Below are 17,559 nucleotides of genomic sequence, written 5' to 3'. Positions count from 1 at the left end.
TTTTTTTTTTTTTAACCGAGCACAACTCAGGTCTATCGCCATAGGCAATTTTCTACCTAGTGAGTTGTGCCGGAAGTGTTATTGTGTGTACCTAACAGTCTGAGTGCGTATCTAGTATTGTGTATGATTTTTCAGTGCCGCCATCTATATCTCAGAAGTGAAGTGAGTGATGTGTCGTGACTGAATATTTGTACTGTTTGTAGGTCTGTTGCTCTCGGTGGCGAGACTTTTTAACGGGGAGATCGGCTCGCATTTGCGCCTCGAAGTTGGGAACCACAGAAAGTGACTTTTACAGCATTCTGAAAATCTTACTGAAAATTAGTAAAAAAAAAAAATTATAGTACAGTGAAATCCCTCTTAGGAGTCACCTCCTCTCTTATGCCCAAATAATAATTTTGTAGAATAAAATTATACATTTATATATATATATATATATATATATATAAAACCCCTGGATAGCGGTCACATATTTTTTGACAGACAATTTTTTTTTTCATTCCATCTGTGTCTGCAAAAGAGGTTTTATATATACTATATATTTCTCTAGTCTTGATCTTAATGGTTGATTATAATGTAGGCGAAAAGCAGAAATTCTACAATTCTAAATGTTCTACAGTAAAAAATTGTCCAAAGAGTTAATTTAAATTGACTTGGATATACAACAAAAAGTTCGTTATAATGAAATTTTACCCTGCAATTGTGTGAACTTTCATTATAACGGGGACTTTTATGTGTACTTTGCATTATTAATGGTACAAAAAGTGTTCTTAGCTTAATCAAACAACATAGCCCACTATATGGTCGACCATGCTATATTAATGCAGTTTGAAGTCCATGTGGAAATACTGCAGTCGCCATCCAGGGCCGCAACTGGACGCTTCGTCACCCGGGTCAAGCTCGCATTTTGACGCCCTCTTGTAATGTTGAAGGAGAGGTTTCAGAGAGAAATTTGCGCCGCCTGCTGCCATTTATCCAGAAATGTCTAAACTTCATTAATGTGTTATACAACACAGGAACACGGTTCGTGCTGCTATCTGTTATTCAGAAAGCAAACGATAAACTACCATTTAGTATTATTTCTGAATCATAGATGGCAGCAAATTCGTGACGTACGATAATTTTCAATCACTGGTTAAACATTGAAATTTTTATGTCAACAAACATGACGACCTGCATGATGGATTTGAAGCCAGTCCGTGGGCCAGGTTCCTGACTTTATTGCTAATATAGGTTCCTGTCGACGTAAGAAGCGCCAGTTGGGGATAAAAAAACAAACGCGTCAATGGTTGTACCGATAACCAAGTACAAAATAATCATATTCATTACATGACTTGACTTGACTTGAAAAATTAGAGTCCTCTATACCTACATTCATTACATGATATTCAATTATATTCATTACTGACGGAAACATAGTAGGTCTTGACTTAGTTTCTCCCGTAATCTACGGCTTTGACCAATGTAATTTCATAACATGAAAAATATTTCCTTGATAAAGGGTTTACTGTCATCTAGTTTTCAAGGATGACAATAGATCTAAATTTTTATTTTTTTTTATAAAAATTAGATGGCAGCATCTGTTCTATAATCGGTTCCATTTTTTCTGATATTTTCGAAATATGTCGATAGATTGTTTGGACGTTAAATTAATGTTCAATAACTAAGCGAAAAGAAATTGGTGCACACAGAGCCCTATATTTTACTAGTGACCTCAAATTTAAACAGCACATATATATTCAAGGGCGACCAAACAAACATCTTGAATCCTTTTGAGATGGGGGGGGGGGGGCGGCTCTTATCTTATGCCGTTAATCAGGACTTTGGAATGAATACTATTATTATGCAAGGGGAAATTATTATTTGGCTGTAAAAGAGGAGTGTCTCCGTTAAGAGTTTTACTGTATAGAGGGAGTAAAGCCGAAATTCGGGTCTGTTTCTCGAACCCTTCACAAAATTTCGGATCTGAAAAGCGGACATAATGCATATAAACGCATATGTTACTGCGAAAGCCCTAAGTTGGCCAGTTCATCCGGCCAGTGTCCGAATTTCGCGCTTTAGTGGGTACTAAAGTATACCGGTCCCTGTATATCCATATATATGGATCACTAAGATATCAATATTTAGATTACTTTGATCGTTAGGGTTGCCATAGCAAATCGATATAATATTTATGATTAGCTATGGTTGATTATAAATGGCCATAATTATCGCAAAATAATACGCTTACGTGATGACCCCGAATCATAGGGATCAATATATGGGGCCGACCAAAGCCCGGTGAAAGTCCACATTTTGGACATTGGGCCGGGCCAGTCCGTGAACTGGCTAACTTCTTTTAGAGAGAGAGACATCATCATCATGCCCCCCCCCCCCGTCATTCAAGTCTCTCTCCACCTATGGTATGTGCATAGTATTTGAGATGAAACAAGTCAAATGTTTTACATCGAACACTTTTTTTTTTATTCTTCATGTACACAGAGTACAAAAATAATCTTTGATATACATATATACAAATCTTCAAAGTAGTAAGTAATAAAACGTTAAAAACATTCTTTTTTTTCTGTAGTTGGTCACTCGGCACAAAACTAAAACAAATAAAAATCGCGTATAAAAATAGCTACCGAAACTATAACATAAAACAATAGTCATCAAGATACTTGGAGATATGCATATTCGATAAACTACATGTATAACATGTACAATTTGCATCGAGTAAAACATTTAATGAGAATGAATTGAGGTAATATATGCGTGCACGTAACGCATGAAAGTTGCTTCGACACACATTAATACAACCTCATCATTGTAGAGGTTCATCATATCCGAACATACAACTGGAAAGTTTTTTTCTGAAGTTTGAATAAGTTTGCCAAACATTTTATAACAAATATTTGTATTAAAAAATGACTAGATGTGTGTGTGTGGAATGATTTTTCTACCTTAAGCTTCATAGAACATTGTTTATGAGAAATACAAGGGTTAAAAGCTTTTCGTTTTCAGTCAGGTATCATGATATAGTTATTCCCAAACCAGGTGTCAAAGCATCCCAGAGATTTTTGAAATGTGCAGAGAAATATTTTGGAGTCAAATCATAAATAATGTAAAATATTTGGCGAAACTCAGAAATATGTAAGTATTTGTTGAAAGTCAGGGAGGAAATTGGAACTCAAGAAAACATTCTGAAGGTCAAGATTTTGAATTAATTTTTTTTAGAAGTCAGGGAAACTTTTGAGTTTTGGTCAAGGGGAAATGATGATGAAGATTTTATTGGAAATCTTGCTTAACAAAAGAGTTTTTTTTTTCATGCTCGGCTCATCCAGAATATTCAAACTCGAATCAGTATGATGCTAATTTTCAAATGCAGTTTGTGTATGGGTATTTAATTGGAAAACTCATTCTTATTTTAACATAAAATCAGGCGTAAGCATCAAGTGCTCTCAGGCGTTTCAGTGCGCACAGCTGTGGTCGCAAGCAACGTGTTTGAAAATCCAATATGTAAAATGCATTTTGAGGAATAGCTCACTGTCTGAAAACAAGCAAAAGATGCCGAAAACAGCATAAGTTCAATGGTATTACTGACAAAGACAGTATAAGAGTTCAATGGTTTTGCCGATAATAATGTCCAGGAAATCATCAGGACCTCTTTGTTTTAAAACAATTTTCAAAATCCAGGTCTTATTTTAATCTCAAATAAATTTTTTTCTCGATCGAATTCGCATTTAAACTTTCCAAACTTTTCTTCTCTCAAAACATGATATGCACTACCGTACGACACCATAAATCTCTCTCATTCAACACTCAAGTACAGACTAGAAACATTCAAAATTTTCTAAAGATAAAAAAAAATACATCACAAAACATCGAAATTATAGCAAATGACTTGACCAACTACAAAATAAGTTACATGAATGAACGATACAGAAATAAAAGAAACTATTGCTTCAGAGAGATAGTACAATCATGTAATATTTCCTTGCCCGTCATTAAATTTCATCCAAAAAGTCACAAAGACGCTATTGCTTTACAGGAAACTTTTGACAGTAAACACTATCAAAAAACATTTCTCAAGGCTGCTTTACAGACGAGTACTCCTAACTACTGGTGTGGCCCATAACCAGGATATGTTTCACATAGAAATTCTCTGATGTATAGCAATTTAATCGGAACTATCTAGTATAAGCTTATCAAAAGTATATCGACATTGTTTATAAGAAAAACGAATTTTTGAAACTACTAATATTTTGTTATTGCTTTTTTTTAAATTTTCATTGATTGCTCAAACATATTTCGGTACTATCCCCAAACTCAAAAATATAAATCCTCCTCAAACATCCCGTATTTGAGGATTATTGATAAAAGAAACACGATTCGTGGCTTTATTGCAATCAAGAAAATGGAAGCACTATATTAAGAGGCATTTGTTTATGAAAATATCGAGTAAAAATTTCGAAAAAAAAAAAAAATCCAGATGATATCACGAGTTTTTTCTGGTATCGAAGTGAGTGACCTTCTGAATACAACTATCCTTTAGCGTGACAGAACTAGATTTCAAATCTAGGCAGAGCACTCTTCGTAGTCATTAAATGATAATTAGTCTTTTCCTGATTTCAAAAATAACGGGTGATAAAATACAGTAAGTGATCAGTGCAGGACAACAATTAGAAACGAAAATTTACTCTGTCAAACGGAAAACCAGTAAACCTCTGATTTTCCTGTCGGCACCCCTCCTGATCTAGCGCCTGTGGCACCAGACGCTCCCCGCCTGTTGCAGTCCTGGATAAGAAAACCCGAGAACTGTCACCCGATCAACTGAATGAGGTCTTATGTTGTTCACAAATCACAAAGTCTTGGGGTCTGACGCTAGTTATGGCCAATTTTTGAAAATTGTTTTAAATCCACTTTCATAGATAGATACGGGTGAGGGGGGAACGACCCCCCTCTGCTTAGTAAAGAAAATTAATTATTGGCATAGGTAGGAGGATGGAGATGGACATTCGCCACTCTCCCGTTCGCTACCAAAGCGTCCTAGATACTACCTCATCTAGGAGGCTTTGCCACTACACACGCCCTCATTGATTCGTCCGCCCCGTTCGAGGCGAGGAGTCTGTTTCCGCTTATGCTCACTTTAAAGTATTTCTGAATAGAGTTTATCATTATTGCTAGCATTTTATTGTGTCGAGAATATTGCCTCATTGTTTTGAAATTTTTTTCTTCTTTTACTTATTTGCGTAGTATATCAAGTACCTATTTCACCATTTATTCAACAGCTTAATCCATAACTCAACCGCCGAGACACAAAGACTTTGGTTAAGGAAGACTGAAAAGAGGGAGGGGGGGGGGGGTGGGTCCAGGTCTGATATTAATTTTTTTTACTATAAATTTACTACAGAGGGGATTGGGGGATCCACCGGAGACACCAGTCTAGCGATCAAGACCTCTTTTCATCTGAAATTACTCGCATATACGAGAAAAATGGGACAAAATGAAAAAAAAGGAGCAAAAAAAAAGGAAGGAAAAAAAATGGAGAAAAACAGAGATTTTGAAGAAAAATTTAGAAAAATTCAATCATCTCAGTTTAACCGCAATCCCGAAGTTTTGAGTCTCTACTGCATTCATGAGGCTCCAATTTAGCAATCACATACAAAAAATTTTGGGTGTCAATACCGAATTCCTAGTTGTCGTAGCAACCTGGGATTTGTCAAACCATGTAATATTAGATTCTATGAGATCGCTCAAGAAGGAAGACGATGAGGAAAAAAGATTTCTGAGCGAGAGGGGAGGGGGTGAAATGAAGATGAACAAAAAGGTTTAGAAAACTAATTTTCAAATGCTCATTCAACATTATATGGGGTAAGTGTTGTCAACAGTCAAACAATTTTCCAACTAGATTCTTCTTCAAAAACAACTAGAAACAGAGGGTTTAAATAACCACAATTAATTTTAGCACTTATTCAGATGACCATACGTACTACATTTCCCGAAACATTTCCGTATTTTTTCACAGACCATCATTATTAAAGGTACACAGGAAAAATTTTGAAAAAGACCAGAACAACAACTAGCAAAAATTAGATGGCTGTCATTTCCCACTAAATGGCCAAAAAAAAAAAAAAAAAAAAAAAAAAACCAGATCTAGTTGGAAAATAACTAAGTTGACAACACTGTGTGGGGTTGCCAAAATGCATGATTGCCTCGAATGACCAAGTATGAAAGTTGCAGCTCTAGTAATGAAGTTAAGTTTCGTTGCATAAAGAAAAAAACGTCTGTCCAAGTAAAAAACTGGGGAAAACAAATTGGTCTGGAACTATAACAGTGAAAAATAACGTGTGGAATTTTAGTTTGTCTAGTTATGAATTACGACTTGAATCAAGAGGTATTAGTCTTCATTTATTAAGGAATGACCGCATTCGAACTAAAATAGTTTTGAAGGCTCAATTAAAGAACGACAGTTGATAGGCCACACATGCAGATAGGAATCACAATTTTATAAAATGGTTCACTTTATATTATACCCGTTACCCAATAAAGTGTCCAATTGTCTTTTTTTGCATAATTGAATCCTCAACCACGTTTTCACGGAGGATGAGGTGCTCAGATATGTTGCAACTGCGTTCGTACGAACACACTATCATCTAATCACGCAAATACACTCGTTTTAACATCAGAAGAGACTATACAAACACACATGTATGGATAAACCACAGGATACAAGACTAGGACATGCAGTAGCCATTTCCATCTTCTTTCATTTTACTGGTAACTGCTTGCATCCATAATTAAAAACATGAACCTGCAAACTTGAAGGGGAAAAAAAGATAACATATACAGAGCTGAAAATTTTTTAGCATTTCATTAAGGGGCAATTTTATTTATCACTATGAATATAAAAAATAGCTTTCGTTATTATTACCTGCGTTTATGAATAGCATTTATTCACCGTCTATCTTCATTCACCTGGAAAGAAGAAAACAAATAATTGAATAATACGTTTTACATAAATTGAACACATCTTAACCAGCATTTCTCAAACGAGATTCTCAGAGATATTGTTTGGGGTTCCTATTAGAAATACTGTGGTGATGAACAACATAGACAAATACAATATGCACTTAGTTCTGACACTGCCCTAGAGAACCATGGGCGTAAACACTTATATTGTGGGCCCAAGCCTTCCCAATATTTGTCACCATACACTCAATAGTATAAAATTCCCAGAAAAATCTGCTTGATCGTTTTTTCCCTGGCCGAAATTCAAAAATTTCCATGATTTTCCCCGTCCAAAACTCTGGAAGAAAGAACTACAGTATAATTCAAAATCTTAAAATCTTAACCTTCCAAATTTCAAATTTTCGAGTTTGTTTTTCCCCCTTTCACAGAATCTTTCCCCTGACTTTTTTCCAAATATTTTACATTTGCTCTGACTTTCCTCAACCATTTTTCCACTTCTGGTGAGGCCATCCCCCCAAATATTTTCAACAACTTTATGCCTTATGCAGAGAACCCTCTTCATTATTGGAACATAAATACTATTTCAAGAATTCCACAAATATAAAAAAATATTGAGAAAAATTGATCTAAATATAACATAAAAGGTTTATATGCAATTCATGTGATACATTTTTATTTGAAGACATTTTTAGGTGGGCGAAATTTGAAAGTTTGTGTAAAAAAAAATAATATTCTTACGAATTTTCAATTTGTCATTTTTGTTGTAGTGAAAAAAATTGCACAAAGTGAAATCACATACGTCTACAGACCATATTAAAAAATTTATATCATATGGCACAGGAAAAAATACAAAAAATGGAGAGAAAAATGAGCATTTTTCATTTAAGGTGGAGACTTTAGGGGAATTTTTTAAAATCTAATTTTCTAATACAACTACTGCATAAAAAAAAAAAATCCACAAATTCACTACTTCTTATAATACGTAATCTGATGCTGTTAATCTATAACATGTTCACTTGATTATGAAAAAAAATCTACTTGGTTATTTTATCTACTAAATACAAACATACATTACTTTCATCTTGCTTTTCGCTGCCTGTAGATGTACTGCATTTCTCTGCTAGATCAGCAAAAGCATTCAGAGGTGGCAGATCTCCGATAATTCCCCGAACTTCCCACCTTTTATGGCCAACAGAGGATGAAGCTGAACTGTGGGTACTCGAACAAGTTGGAAAATTTGGTTTGTTGTATGATGGGATATCATCTGTATCTGCAAAATATATATATATATATATATATATATATATATATATATATATATATATATATATATATATATATATATATATATATATATATATATATATATATATATATATATATATATATATATATATATTATACATATAAAATTTCAGACAATGATAGAATAATTTGGTTTAGAAAAATGGATAGTCATGAATATGATCTGCGTTTTTCATATATTTTAGGCTGTCCGGACTTTTCACTAAATACGGTCGAACCTTGTTAAGCCGATGTCAAAGAAACATTAAAGATATTTCTAATATTAATCTGAATTTTGTATTAACCAAGTATTAACTAACAAAACAGTGATTTCATTAATGTCCAACATGAAAAATATTTTGTTCGTATGAAGCAAATTTATCTTAACGTTTGACTACATTTCTAGTTTTCATTTTTTCCCCAATGAATTTTTATACTTGAATTCATTGAAAAAAATTCTTTCTCCAGCAAGGAATAACTTCCTCAGTCTTTAATATATTTTTGAATTTTATGTTTTCTACGTTTATCTTTACTGTGAAATTGCCTAAAATTATTTTCTGCAGACAGATGAGTATGAATAAAAAAGTCACTATCAAATTTTTACAATAGCTAGAACTAATTTTGAGGGCTCTATGAGAATTTCATTCAGCCAGGGCCAACTTTGGGCTGTTTAATGTCCCCAACAGGCGACGCAGGTAGCTACTAAGGAGAATAAATGAGCAAAGGAAATCAACTGTACCATAAGACATAGATAACTCTGAAGCGTTTTTATCATAGTCTTTCCTGTTTTGTCTGCCTCTCGATGGAAGAGTTCCGCAATTGCCATCATTGCTATGAGAACTCGGGGGTCTTGATGAACGATTTCTGACACTTGTGAATGCCTTACCTGGAATTGAAATTTTTCGAATGATTTTCCAGTAAAGAATTTGACGTTTTTCCAAAATAAAGTTTTATTTCATGAACTATGTATACATTGGCTGTTTCACCATAATTGACCGGAAGGAATATAAAAAATTTCTGTGGTTCATTTCGAAATTCAACAAAAATATGAAAAATGATCAGCGAAGAGCCTGGAATTCATCTGTAATAGTTGAACTCCCAAATCATTATTGGGGAAATACAAAAATTAAAATTTGTATACGATTCCCAATATAAATAAATGTCAATTGATAAATTTTGCGCCTTTCTTTATGAAACAAAGAAATTTTCCATGCGAAATTTGAATCAAAATTTACCGAGATATTGCAGTTTTTCTCATCTAACAGTCTTTGGGGACTAATCAGTTCGCAATTAAAAAAATAGTAATCTAACTTATAGTAATTTATTTGGTAATCTAATTTATTAAAAAAATTAAATTAAAGTATTACTTAAGGAAAAATAATTTTTTCTGATTGAACCAGGATGAATTATGAATAATTAATAAGCAGTTTAATGATTTTTTCTTTACTGCCAAGAATTATAAGATAGATATTTACGAAGAAGGATTTTCCACATACTGGAAAGAAACGCACACATTGCTCATGAATTATTCTAAATTAAGTGCAAGAAAATTCGAATTAAGAAGAAAAATTATTCAGATTCAAAATTTTCAACTATTTACGCAAATTTTCAACACATCGTAACCCACGTATAATACCAAGTTTGAAGGTCTTTCATCATTCGGAATTTCGGGCTTTCATTTAGATAAATGAATAATAATAAAAATGGTCGCAAAATATTCTTTTAATCATAAACTCCATCTTGTACTATGGGTGAAAACACGAAATTTACTATTTTTTTAATTTTCTATATAGAATGCTAGTCCAGTATTTTTACAAACATAAATTTATTAATGTTCCCCATTTGGCTTCTCGAAGGCTAAATCGACTAAGAAATTTTCCCTGGTAAAGGGCCAAAAATCACGAGTTATGACTATTAATATCTCGATGAATTTTGATCCAAATTTTACGGGTAAATTTCTTTGAGTTTTATAGAGAAAGGCGCAAAATTTACTAATTACCATTTTTTTGGAATAGGGGGTGCATAAAAATTTTAATTTTTGTATTTCCCCTAATAATGATTTTTGGGGAGTTCAACTATCACAGATGAACTTCATTCTCTTTGCTGATCATTCTTCATATATTTGTTGGATTTTAAAATGAATCATAGAATTTATATTCCTTTCGGTCAGTGTCATGGTGAAACAGCCTGTGTATATGTGTCTTTCTCAATAAGTTAAATCCCAAGAATATATGGAAATACCAGCATGATATTCTGCAATGAAATTATTGCTGTACTCATTCCTTGACACTTTTGGTTGACACTCTTCAGCAAAGGAACTATTCCCATTCTGGCAACTCTTTATTGGGCTTTCATCATTAATGCTCGTGGTGTTTGTGAAGAAGTCTGTGAAAAATTATTGATAAACTGAGCGAGGATAAAAGCAATATGTTCATTAGTAAAGCATTCAAATACTTATAATGCCACATATACTTGCATAATCTAAATATTATTTTAGAGCCCAGGAAAAATGCCATATAAATGCTTTTTTTTTTACCTATTTACAAACTTTTTTTTGTAAAATGTTTTTTTTTTGAATTTTTTCTACTGTAAATGCATATTTCGATATTGATTTATGTTCATTTGTGAATTTCAAAGGACTTATTCTGCAGAACCTAGATATCTATTGTATTTAGAACTTACTAGCATCCTCTGTTGTTGATCTAAAACACTAATTTCTGAACTCGTCCATATTAAAGAAATATTTATTTCTTTCTTCTGTGGAAAAAATTATGTTTTAAGTTATTATTTTGATTAAATTCATCGCAGTTGAGCTCAATTATAGCAAAATTTAATGCAGTCAAATATCAGCAAATCTATTTTTCAATTTTATCTCATTTAAGTGTAATGAACAAATAATTCATTTCAAATCAATTTAAGTTTCGATTTTGTGCGTGCCAAAATAATTAGTTTCGATTTTAGTGACATCTATCTTTGACTTTAAATATCATTTTCTGATGGTACACGTATAGAGAGAGATTTTGGCCATATATTTTTTCAATTTCTATCGTTTTTTTTTTCGGGAAATCAATTTCCTCAATAATTTACAGACTGATTCAATATTTTGTTGTGCCCCACTTTTAAAGGAATCGGATACAGTGGTTAATATCGGTTAATACGATGTTTCTTCTGCTTTCACGAGCCAGAACCATTGGAAAAACATTAAAAAAAACTTTACCATTGTAATGCATTTATTTATTATGTTTTGAATGTAAGAAACAGGGGCCAACATGCCCGGGGCATGCAAAAATTTTGACCGTTCATACATTTTTTGGCATATGCCTATATAACCGCTTCGTTCGATACATAAATTTTTCATATTACTATTATACTCCCAATCTTGAACGCTGATGTTTCGGAATGACGAGAAGTACTGTGAGTTGCAGCACTATAGTAATAATGCACAAATAATCCAAAGCACTCTTCGGATTATTTTCTAAAAAGACTTCTCATCGCTTTTCTTTCGGCGTTATTCATTTCTAACGCTCCCACTGTACGTTTTCCCGCTTAGTACGACTTATTTTCGTAGTCTCAACTTTTACTAAAGCCGTATGCACTGTGTTTTTTTTGTCTCGAGATTATCTTTCGGCTCGTGATCTATGAGTTGATTCCGAATTGTAAATTTCTTGTACCATTTCACATCGGCGTGGACTATTTCTATGTTTTACCATTTTTCTATATATTTTACACGTATTTTCTGTACTTTATTTCTATTTCTACGCTAATTATTGCAATCTATCATTGAAACAGTAGATTCAATGAGTGCGGCCAATTTTTAGCCAGTTTTCGGAAACTTAATATCGTATAGTTTTTAGTTACTTTTCCCTTTTCCATTAATTATAAATGCCCTTTTTAATGCCCATTTCAAGCATTTTCAATGTCTTTTTAACGCCTTTTTAAAGCATTTTTAGTCTCTTTTAATGATTATTTTAAGCGTTTCTAGTGTCTTTTAATGCCTATTTTAATCATTTTTAGTCTCTTTTAATGATTATTTTAAGCGTTTCTAGTGTCTTTTAATGCCTATTTTAATCATTTTTAGTGTTTTTAATGTCTATTTTAAGCATTTCTTGTGCCTTTTTTGCCTGCCTATTTAGACCATTTTTAGGGCTTGAGAATTTAGGGTCTCTAATTGTTTGATATATGTAAACCACTTTGGTGAAAGGTTAAGAGACTTACTATTCATTTCAATTCGTTCACTGTCATTGGAAGAATTCATATTATTGAAGGCAGTATTCTGTAACAAGGCACCACTTGAGTGCTTTTGGCTGATGATATCACTACTACTCGGTTTCAAGAAATATGTGAATGGGACGCCTATAAAAATAGGTGAGAAGTTTTACAATATCAAAAAAATTATAATCCAAGAGTGCCGAATCATAAACGACGAAGCATTTAATCGATTACTAAATTATAAAGTGCGTATATATTCGATTTATCAGTCCAAATATTTTTACCTGATGCAGTTGATATCATTCCATTTTGACTGACTCTTCGACCAAATCCAGATGCTTGAGATCCCATGAGTGCAGCCATAGTGGACTGGATATTTTTATCGGCACTGCTTAGATTTTGAGGCAAAGTTCTCTGAGGCATCAAAGATGATGATCCGTGTTTGAAACCAAATATTCCCATTGAATTTCCAATATCATTGTCCATGCCACTTCGACCCAAAGTGCTCCAAGGAGAAGCATGTTTTCCAAGGTTTCCTCGATATACCTATATAGAATTAATGTTTCAGGATGATAAAAGAACTATTTGTCAAAAGAAAAAAAAAAACAAAACAAAACCCATCATTCTCTATGTAAGAAATATTTCTTGAAAATGATTGTTGAACCCACACACACACGCACAGAAATTTATACAATACATTACATGTGTGTAAGACATTCTTCAAATATGATTTTGTGCATATTTATTTCCAAATGATACGCAATCCATATTTGAAATCACTTCATAAGTGCTCAAATGTTCACAGTGAATGTGAAGACATTATTATTCGGCGGAGGACGCGGCATGATTAAATTTTCATTATGCTGTAAATGCAACATAGCTTGAGCCCGTTTAAACTCTTTTAAGTCAAGGAAATACTAATCAAAGGAGTGCAAAGAATTATTGTCGGTCAAATGAACGTTTGGGGTGTAAAATGCCACCCAAGCATCAGGTCTTGTTGCTGAACCTACCTTCTAACCGTTTTGCAAAGTGAGAGAAAGCATATTTCCTTTGACCGATTCACACAATTGTTTATAGTAAATCTGATAAGAAATGAATAGACATGGATGTGTATTCACATTTTCCAAGTACTGTATGCTCAGTCTCATGTTCACTATAACTTAGAAATGGCGAGTAGTGCTATTAAAATTTTAAAAGTAACAGTTAATTCAAGGAAATGTCAGACTGAAAAATTGTTAATAACCTCATTTGCTTGTTGATCTGGAGGTGGTGGCATCACATCAGACCAATTTACAACCGAATTTTGTGTGGCTCCAGAGTGTGGAAATTTATTTTTCATTTTTCTAACTTGATGACCATAATCACTCACTAGAATGTAAGAAATAAATGTACGTGAGGAGAAGAAAAGTCAATAGATAAAAGAATACCTCATTACATGTTAAATTGAAAAAAAAATTGTGTTTGAAGGTCACATATAATTAAATCACTATTTTGCAAACCACAAAAAAAAAAAAAAAACACACACACACACACACGCACGCACACACAAAAAGCTTTTAAAAACAATGGATGAACAAAAAAACTTTCTATGAAAACATTGATAACCATGGAAAATGAAACTTTTTTTAGACGCTTAAATTTAAAGAAGTTTATAGATTGGATTATTTTCTACTATAAAGTATTCAATAATATAACTTCTTTTATGAAATCAAGAAAAACTCAATAATGAAGTCAAAAATTACTGGATCTTTTATTCTGTTAGATGCTTGTTTTAATACAGTTAAGAATGGAACACTTACTACTGATAAAATTTCCTGTTTGTTGGTAGTGGTTCTGACTGCCCAAGAGTGGATCAGACATGTCTTCAGCAACTTAAAATATAAAACAAACACAATTATGAGATAGGTGGGTTTACTATTCTATTAAAAAACATTATGACCTTCCACCATTTTATTAACTATAAATGACACATGCATCATGTAGGATTTATCCTCACAGAGAAACTGTAAATCATATTACGGTAATAGTATGACTGTAAATACTATTATCAAAAAGAAGATTAGCCTTTTATTTGTATAGACTAGACATTTAATTCCAAAAAATAGCTTTTTACAGTTCAGGGGAACGATAAAGGGAACTTCATATAACTTCGTTAAGTGATTTTAAATAAGACAAAATAAAATTTAGTTTAGGACACACATAAAAAGAATCAGTTTGAGGGGCAAACACAAAAATAGCAATACGATATTGAAGATCAAACTACTTTTTTTTATTGGAAGAGTCAGGAACACTTTGATTGACCTCAATGGAAGACTTCATTTCAAGAAAAATAGAAAAGCTTCAGTCAATATAGAAGCTTGAGACAGAGCTTCGTTAAATTGAATTTAAACAAAAGTGAATTCTTAGTTCATACATCGTCCTTCTTATGCCAGAGACATGAATGTGCAAATTTCAAAAACTTGTGAATGACATTTGAATGTTCACTCTACCCATGTTGCTGTATGGATGTTATTTTCCTAAAATATTATTTTGTAACATGTTTTTCAAGAGGGAGATACATATTCCTGGAAGAACTCAGATAGCAAAGTAAGTTAACCAACCAGTTGATAAACCCAAAAAGTGAAAATTTACACATTCATGTTTTTGGCATAAAGGGAACGATACAATACTTGTACCTGATTGTATACTGTAACTCAGTGTTTCTCAAAGGGTGCGTCGCGGTTCTTAGGGCATCACAGCGAGCTGGAGATATTGATTTGTGTGCCTATTTATGCTTTAAAAAAAAAGTCCCTTTTACGTCCTCTGAAAATATCTACTACACTATTCTAGAGAGCAGCAGATAAACCATGAATTGGGCAAGGGAGCAGTTCGTGACAAAAGTTTGAGGACCACTGCTGCAACTCATTCCAAAAATCTTACCATAATTTGAGTGTTAAAATAAAATAAAGTGTAAAAAAATCTTGCAATATCACAGATTAATGTAATTTTAAAGGTAAATAAAGTGCAGTGATTATGCAAAGATAAGTTGATGACCCACCTTCGTTGATGCGCATGGTAAGATCATGAAGTTTATCAGATTTTTTGCTCAATTCGGAACTGTTGCTTTTGCATTCGTACACCTGACAAAAGATAAGTATTCATGTATAAAAGAAAAAATACAATAAGCAAATTTTTGGTAAAATTATTATATTTTATCACATTTAGCGCACAAAATTCTTATGTTTATGCTATTAACTTTGAAAATCTGAAAATAAGAGACATTTATTTTTAATCGCACATAAAATTAACTGTTCTGTTTAATAAAATACAGTGATAAACACCTCTTTTTTCTAATTGTAGATATTGCAGATTTTTTTGTTTTCGATATCAAACAATGCAGTGTAACATACTGTAAATTAAAGGTATCATGATATGATAGAATTGCCATATAAAATCTTGAGATACAGAACTTTCTACATACCATTTATACTCGTGTATAAATCAATTTTTTTTTGTTCAAAATTCGTTTTGAAATTAAGGCTGTCGACTTATATATGGGTGAGTTTTTGAGGAGAGAACCTTGCTCTCTGTGATGGGACTTTGGTGGTCCTCAAGTGGGGGGGGGGGGAAATTAGACTTATACACATTGAAAATTCAAGGATCAGACACGGATCAGATCACATCCCGGAGAGATATTGAATTGTTGTCAAAGAGAGGGGGTATCCAATATCTTTATTAAAAACACAGGAACAAAGCCACCTCAGACGGAAGCCACATCAGTAATCGGCAAAATGAAATCATGATATAACACCGATCCCAATTGGCTGCAAACGCCAACGGGGGGTCAAATTATAAATAAGTATGAATGTAAGGTGATGGTGAACAACTATCCACCATATAAAAACCTATTAATTGTCAGTTAGTATTAGCTGTGATTTACAATCTTATATATAAGATTATCAATAATCTTGATATATAAGATTGCAAATCACAGCTTATACTCAAGTATATACGTTAATTTGATTTTTGATTATTACTATCATACCACACTAATTTTACACACACTGGGTTAATTGGGCTGGAAAAGTCCAAAACTAGAGAAATTGGAGTACCCTGATGAAAAAGACACCAGGCAGATCATACATATCAAATATTTCATTTTATATACAATGCTGTGCATCTTTTATAATATCAATAATAGATGACACACTTGATAATTTATGACACATCAAGTCAGTGTCATAAAGAAAAAAAATTAGAATACACAATTGTTGGTACAAACAAAATTATACTCACCGATCCAGTGGTCTGCTTGGGTGCATTAATAAGGGTGGTAGTTGCATAAGGAGCTAAGACACATGGCATCTCTCTTTTGTAAAATGTAGCCATGCTATGAGTATCAACTTCAGCATAATCAGGAGCACAGACACTGAAAGAGAGAAGTAAATATTGTTTGAACTATTTAGTTTGAAAAACATCTGTTTCGTGCATTTTGGCGCAGATTAACGACAATGTGCTGGAGAGGAGAACTTGGTGGGCAACAAGGCCATACATGACCATACATTTCGTATTTTACTAGACAGAACAAATATACTTCATATGTTATATTTTACTCTTGACATGTGCGGGGGGGGGGGGACGCTCCGGATCTCCGCACTTGGGGGACCATCATAAGAGCATCAGGAGACCTCAGACAAATAAATTTTTCTGAGGCCCTTATCTGACTAGAAATGCCTCCCTACCAATTCACGCGCTCGCTCAAACGCGAAAATCTTGACCAAATATCATTATCATAAGGTCCCGGGTCCCACCCATGCGTTAAGACAGTTCTTCTTGCAAGTAGTTTTTCCTCTTTCATAGTTCTGAAATCCAGCTTTTTTTTTGAATCCATTATTCATGATTATACAAATAGAATGGTGATAAGGGAAGTTGAGAATGATCATTAAGCGAATAACACAAGTTGTGAAAATGATAATTTTTTTTTTGAATTTCAGAAAAATGAATTCGAGAGTCACTATCAAAATAAAAAGACAAAAAATAAATCAAAACTTTGCTTAGGAGAGTTCTGAAAATAAGTGAAACAATTTCAAATTACAAAGAAATATTTTTAAAAATATTTTGAAATTTTAAGATTACCAT

The 17,559-nt window shown here is 33.0% G+C and overlaps 1 protein-coding gene across 2 annotated transcripts in view; it reads right to left on the bottom strand.

The window, feature by feature from the left end:
* Positions 1-2,496: 2,496 nt before the first annotated feature.
* LOC149063911 (protein sax-3-like) overlaps positions 2,497-17,559 on the bottom strand; it is a 157,530-nt gene continuing 142,467 nt past the window's right edge. Inside the window, exons 19-29 of one of the 2 annotated variants that reach the window (XM_089254899.1) lie at positions 16,717-16,849; positions 15,479-15,560; positions 14,241-14,312; positions 13,685-13,809; positions 12,726-12,987; positions 12,448-12,585; positions 10,474-10,617; positions 8,972-9,118; positions 8,019-8,218; positions 6,911-6,954; positions 2,497-6,797 (exon numbers count right to left, since the gene is read on the bottom strand). In XM_089254899.1, coding sequence (XP_089111025.1) covers positions 6,934-6,954; positions 8,019-8,218; positions 8,972-9,118; positions 10,474-10,617; positions 12,448-12,585; positions 12,726-12,987; positions 13,685-13,809; positions 14,241-14,312; positions 15,479-15,560; positions 16,717-16,849 — 1,324 coding nt within the window. In that variant the 3' untranslated portion in view covers positions 2,497-6,797; positions 6,911-6,933. The remainder of the gene's footprint in view (positions 6,798-6,910; positions 6,955-8,018; positions 8,219-8,971; positions 9,119-10,473; positions 10,618-12,447; positions 12,586-12,725; positions 12,988-13,684; positions 13,810-14,240; positions 14,313-15,478; positions 15,561-16,716; positions 16,850-17,559) is intronic. The other variant, XM_089254900.1, reaches the window with a different exon arrangement.

This window comes from Pholcus phalangioides, unplaced genomic scaffold (assembly GCF_987345545.1).
Source record: "Pholcus phalangioides strain wild (caught in Gottingen) unplaced genomic scaffold, Ppha-v1.0 ptg000042l_1, whole genome shotgun sequence".
NCBI classification, from domain to species: domain Eukaryota; kingdom Metazoa; phylum Arthropoda; class Arachnida; order Araneae; family Pholcidae; genus Pholcus; species Pholcus phalangioides.
The sequence above is the reverse complement of the archived record's forward strand: the minus strand, read 5'-3'. Positions and strand labels throughout refer to the sequence as shown.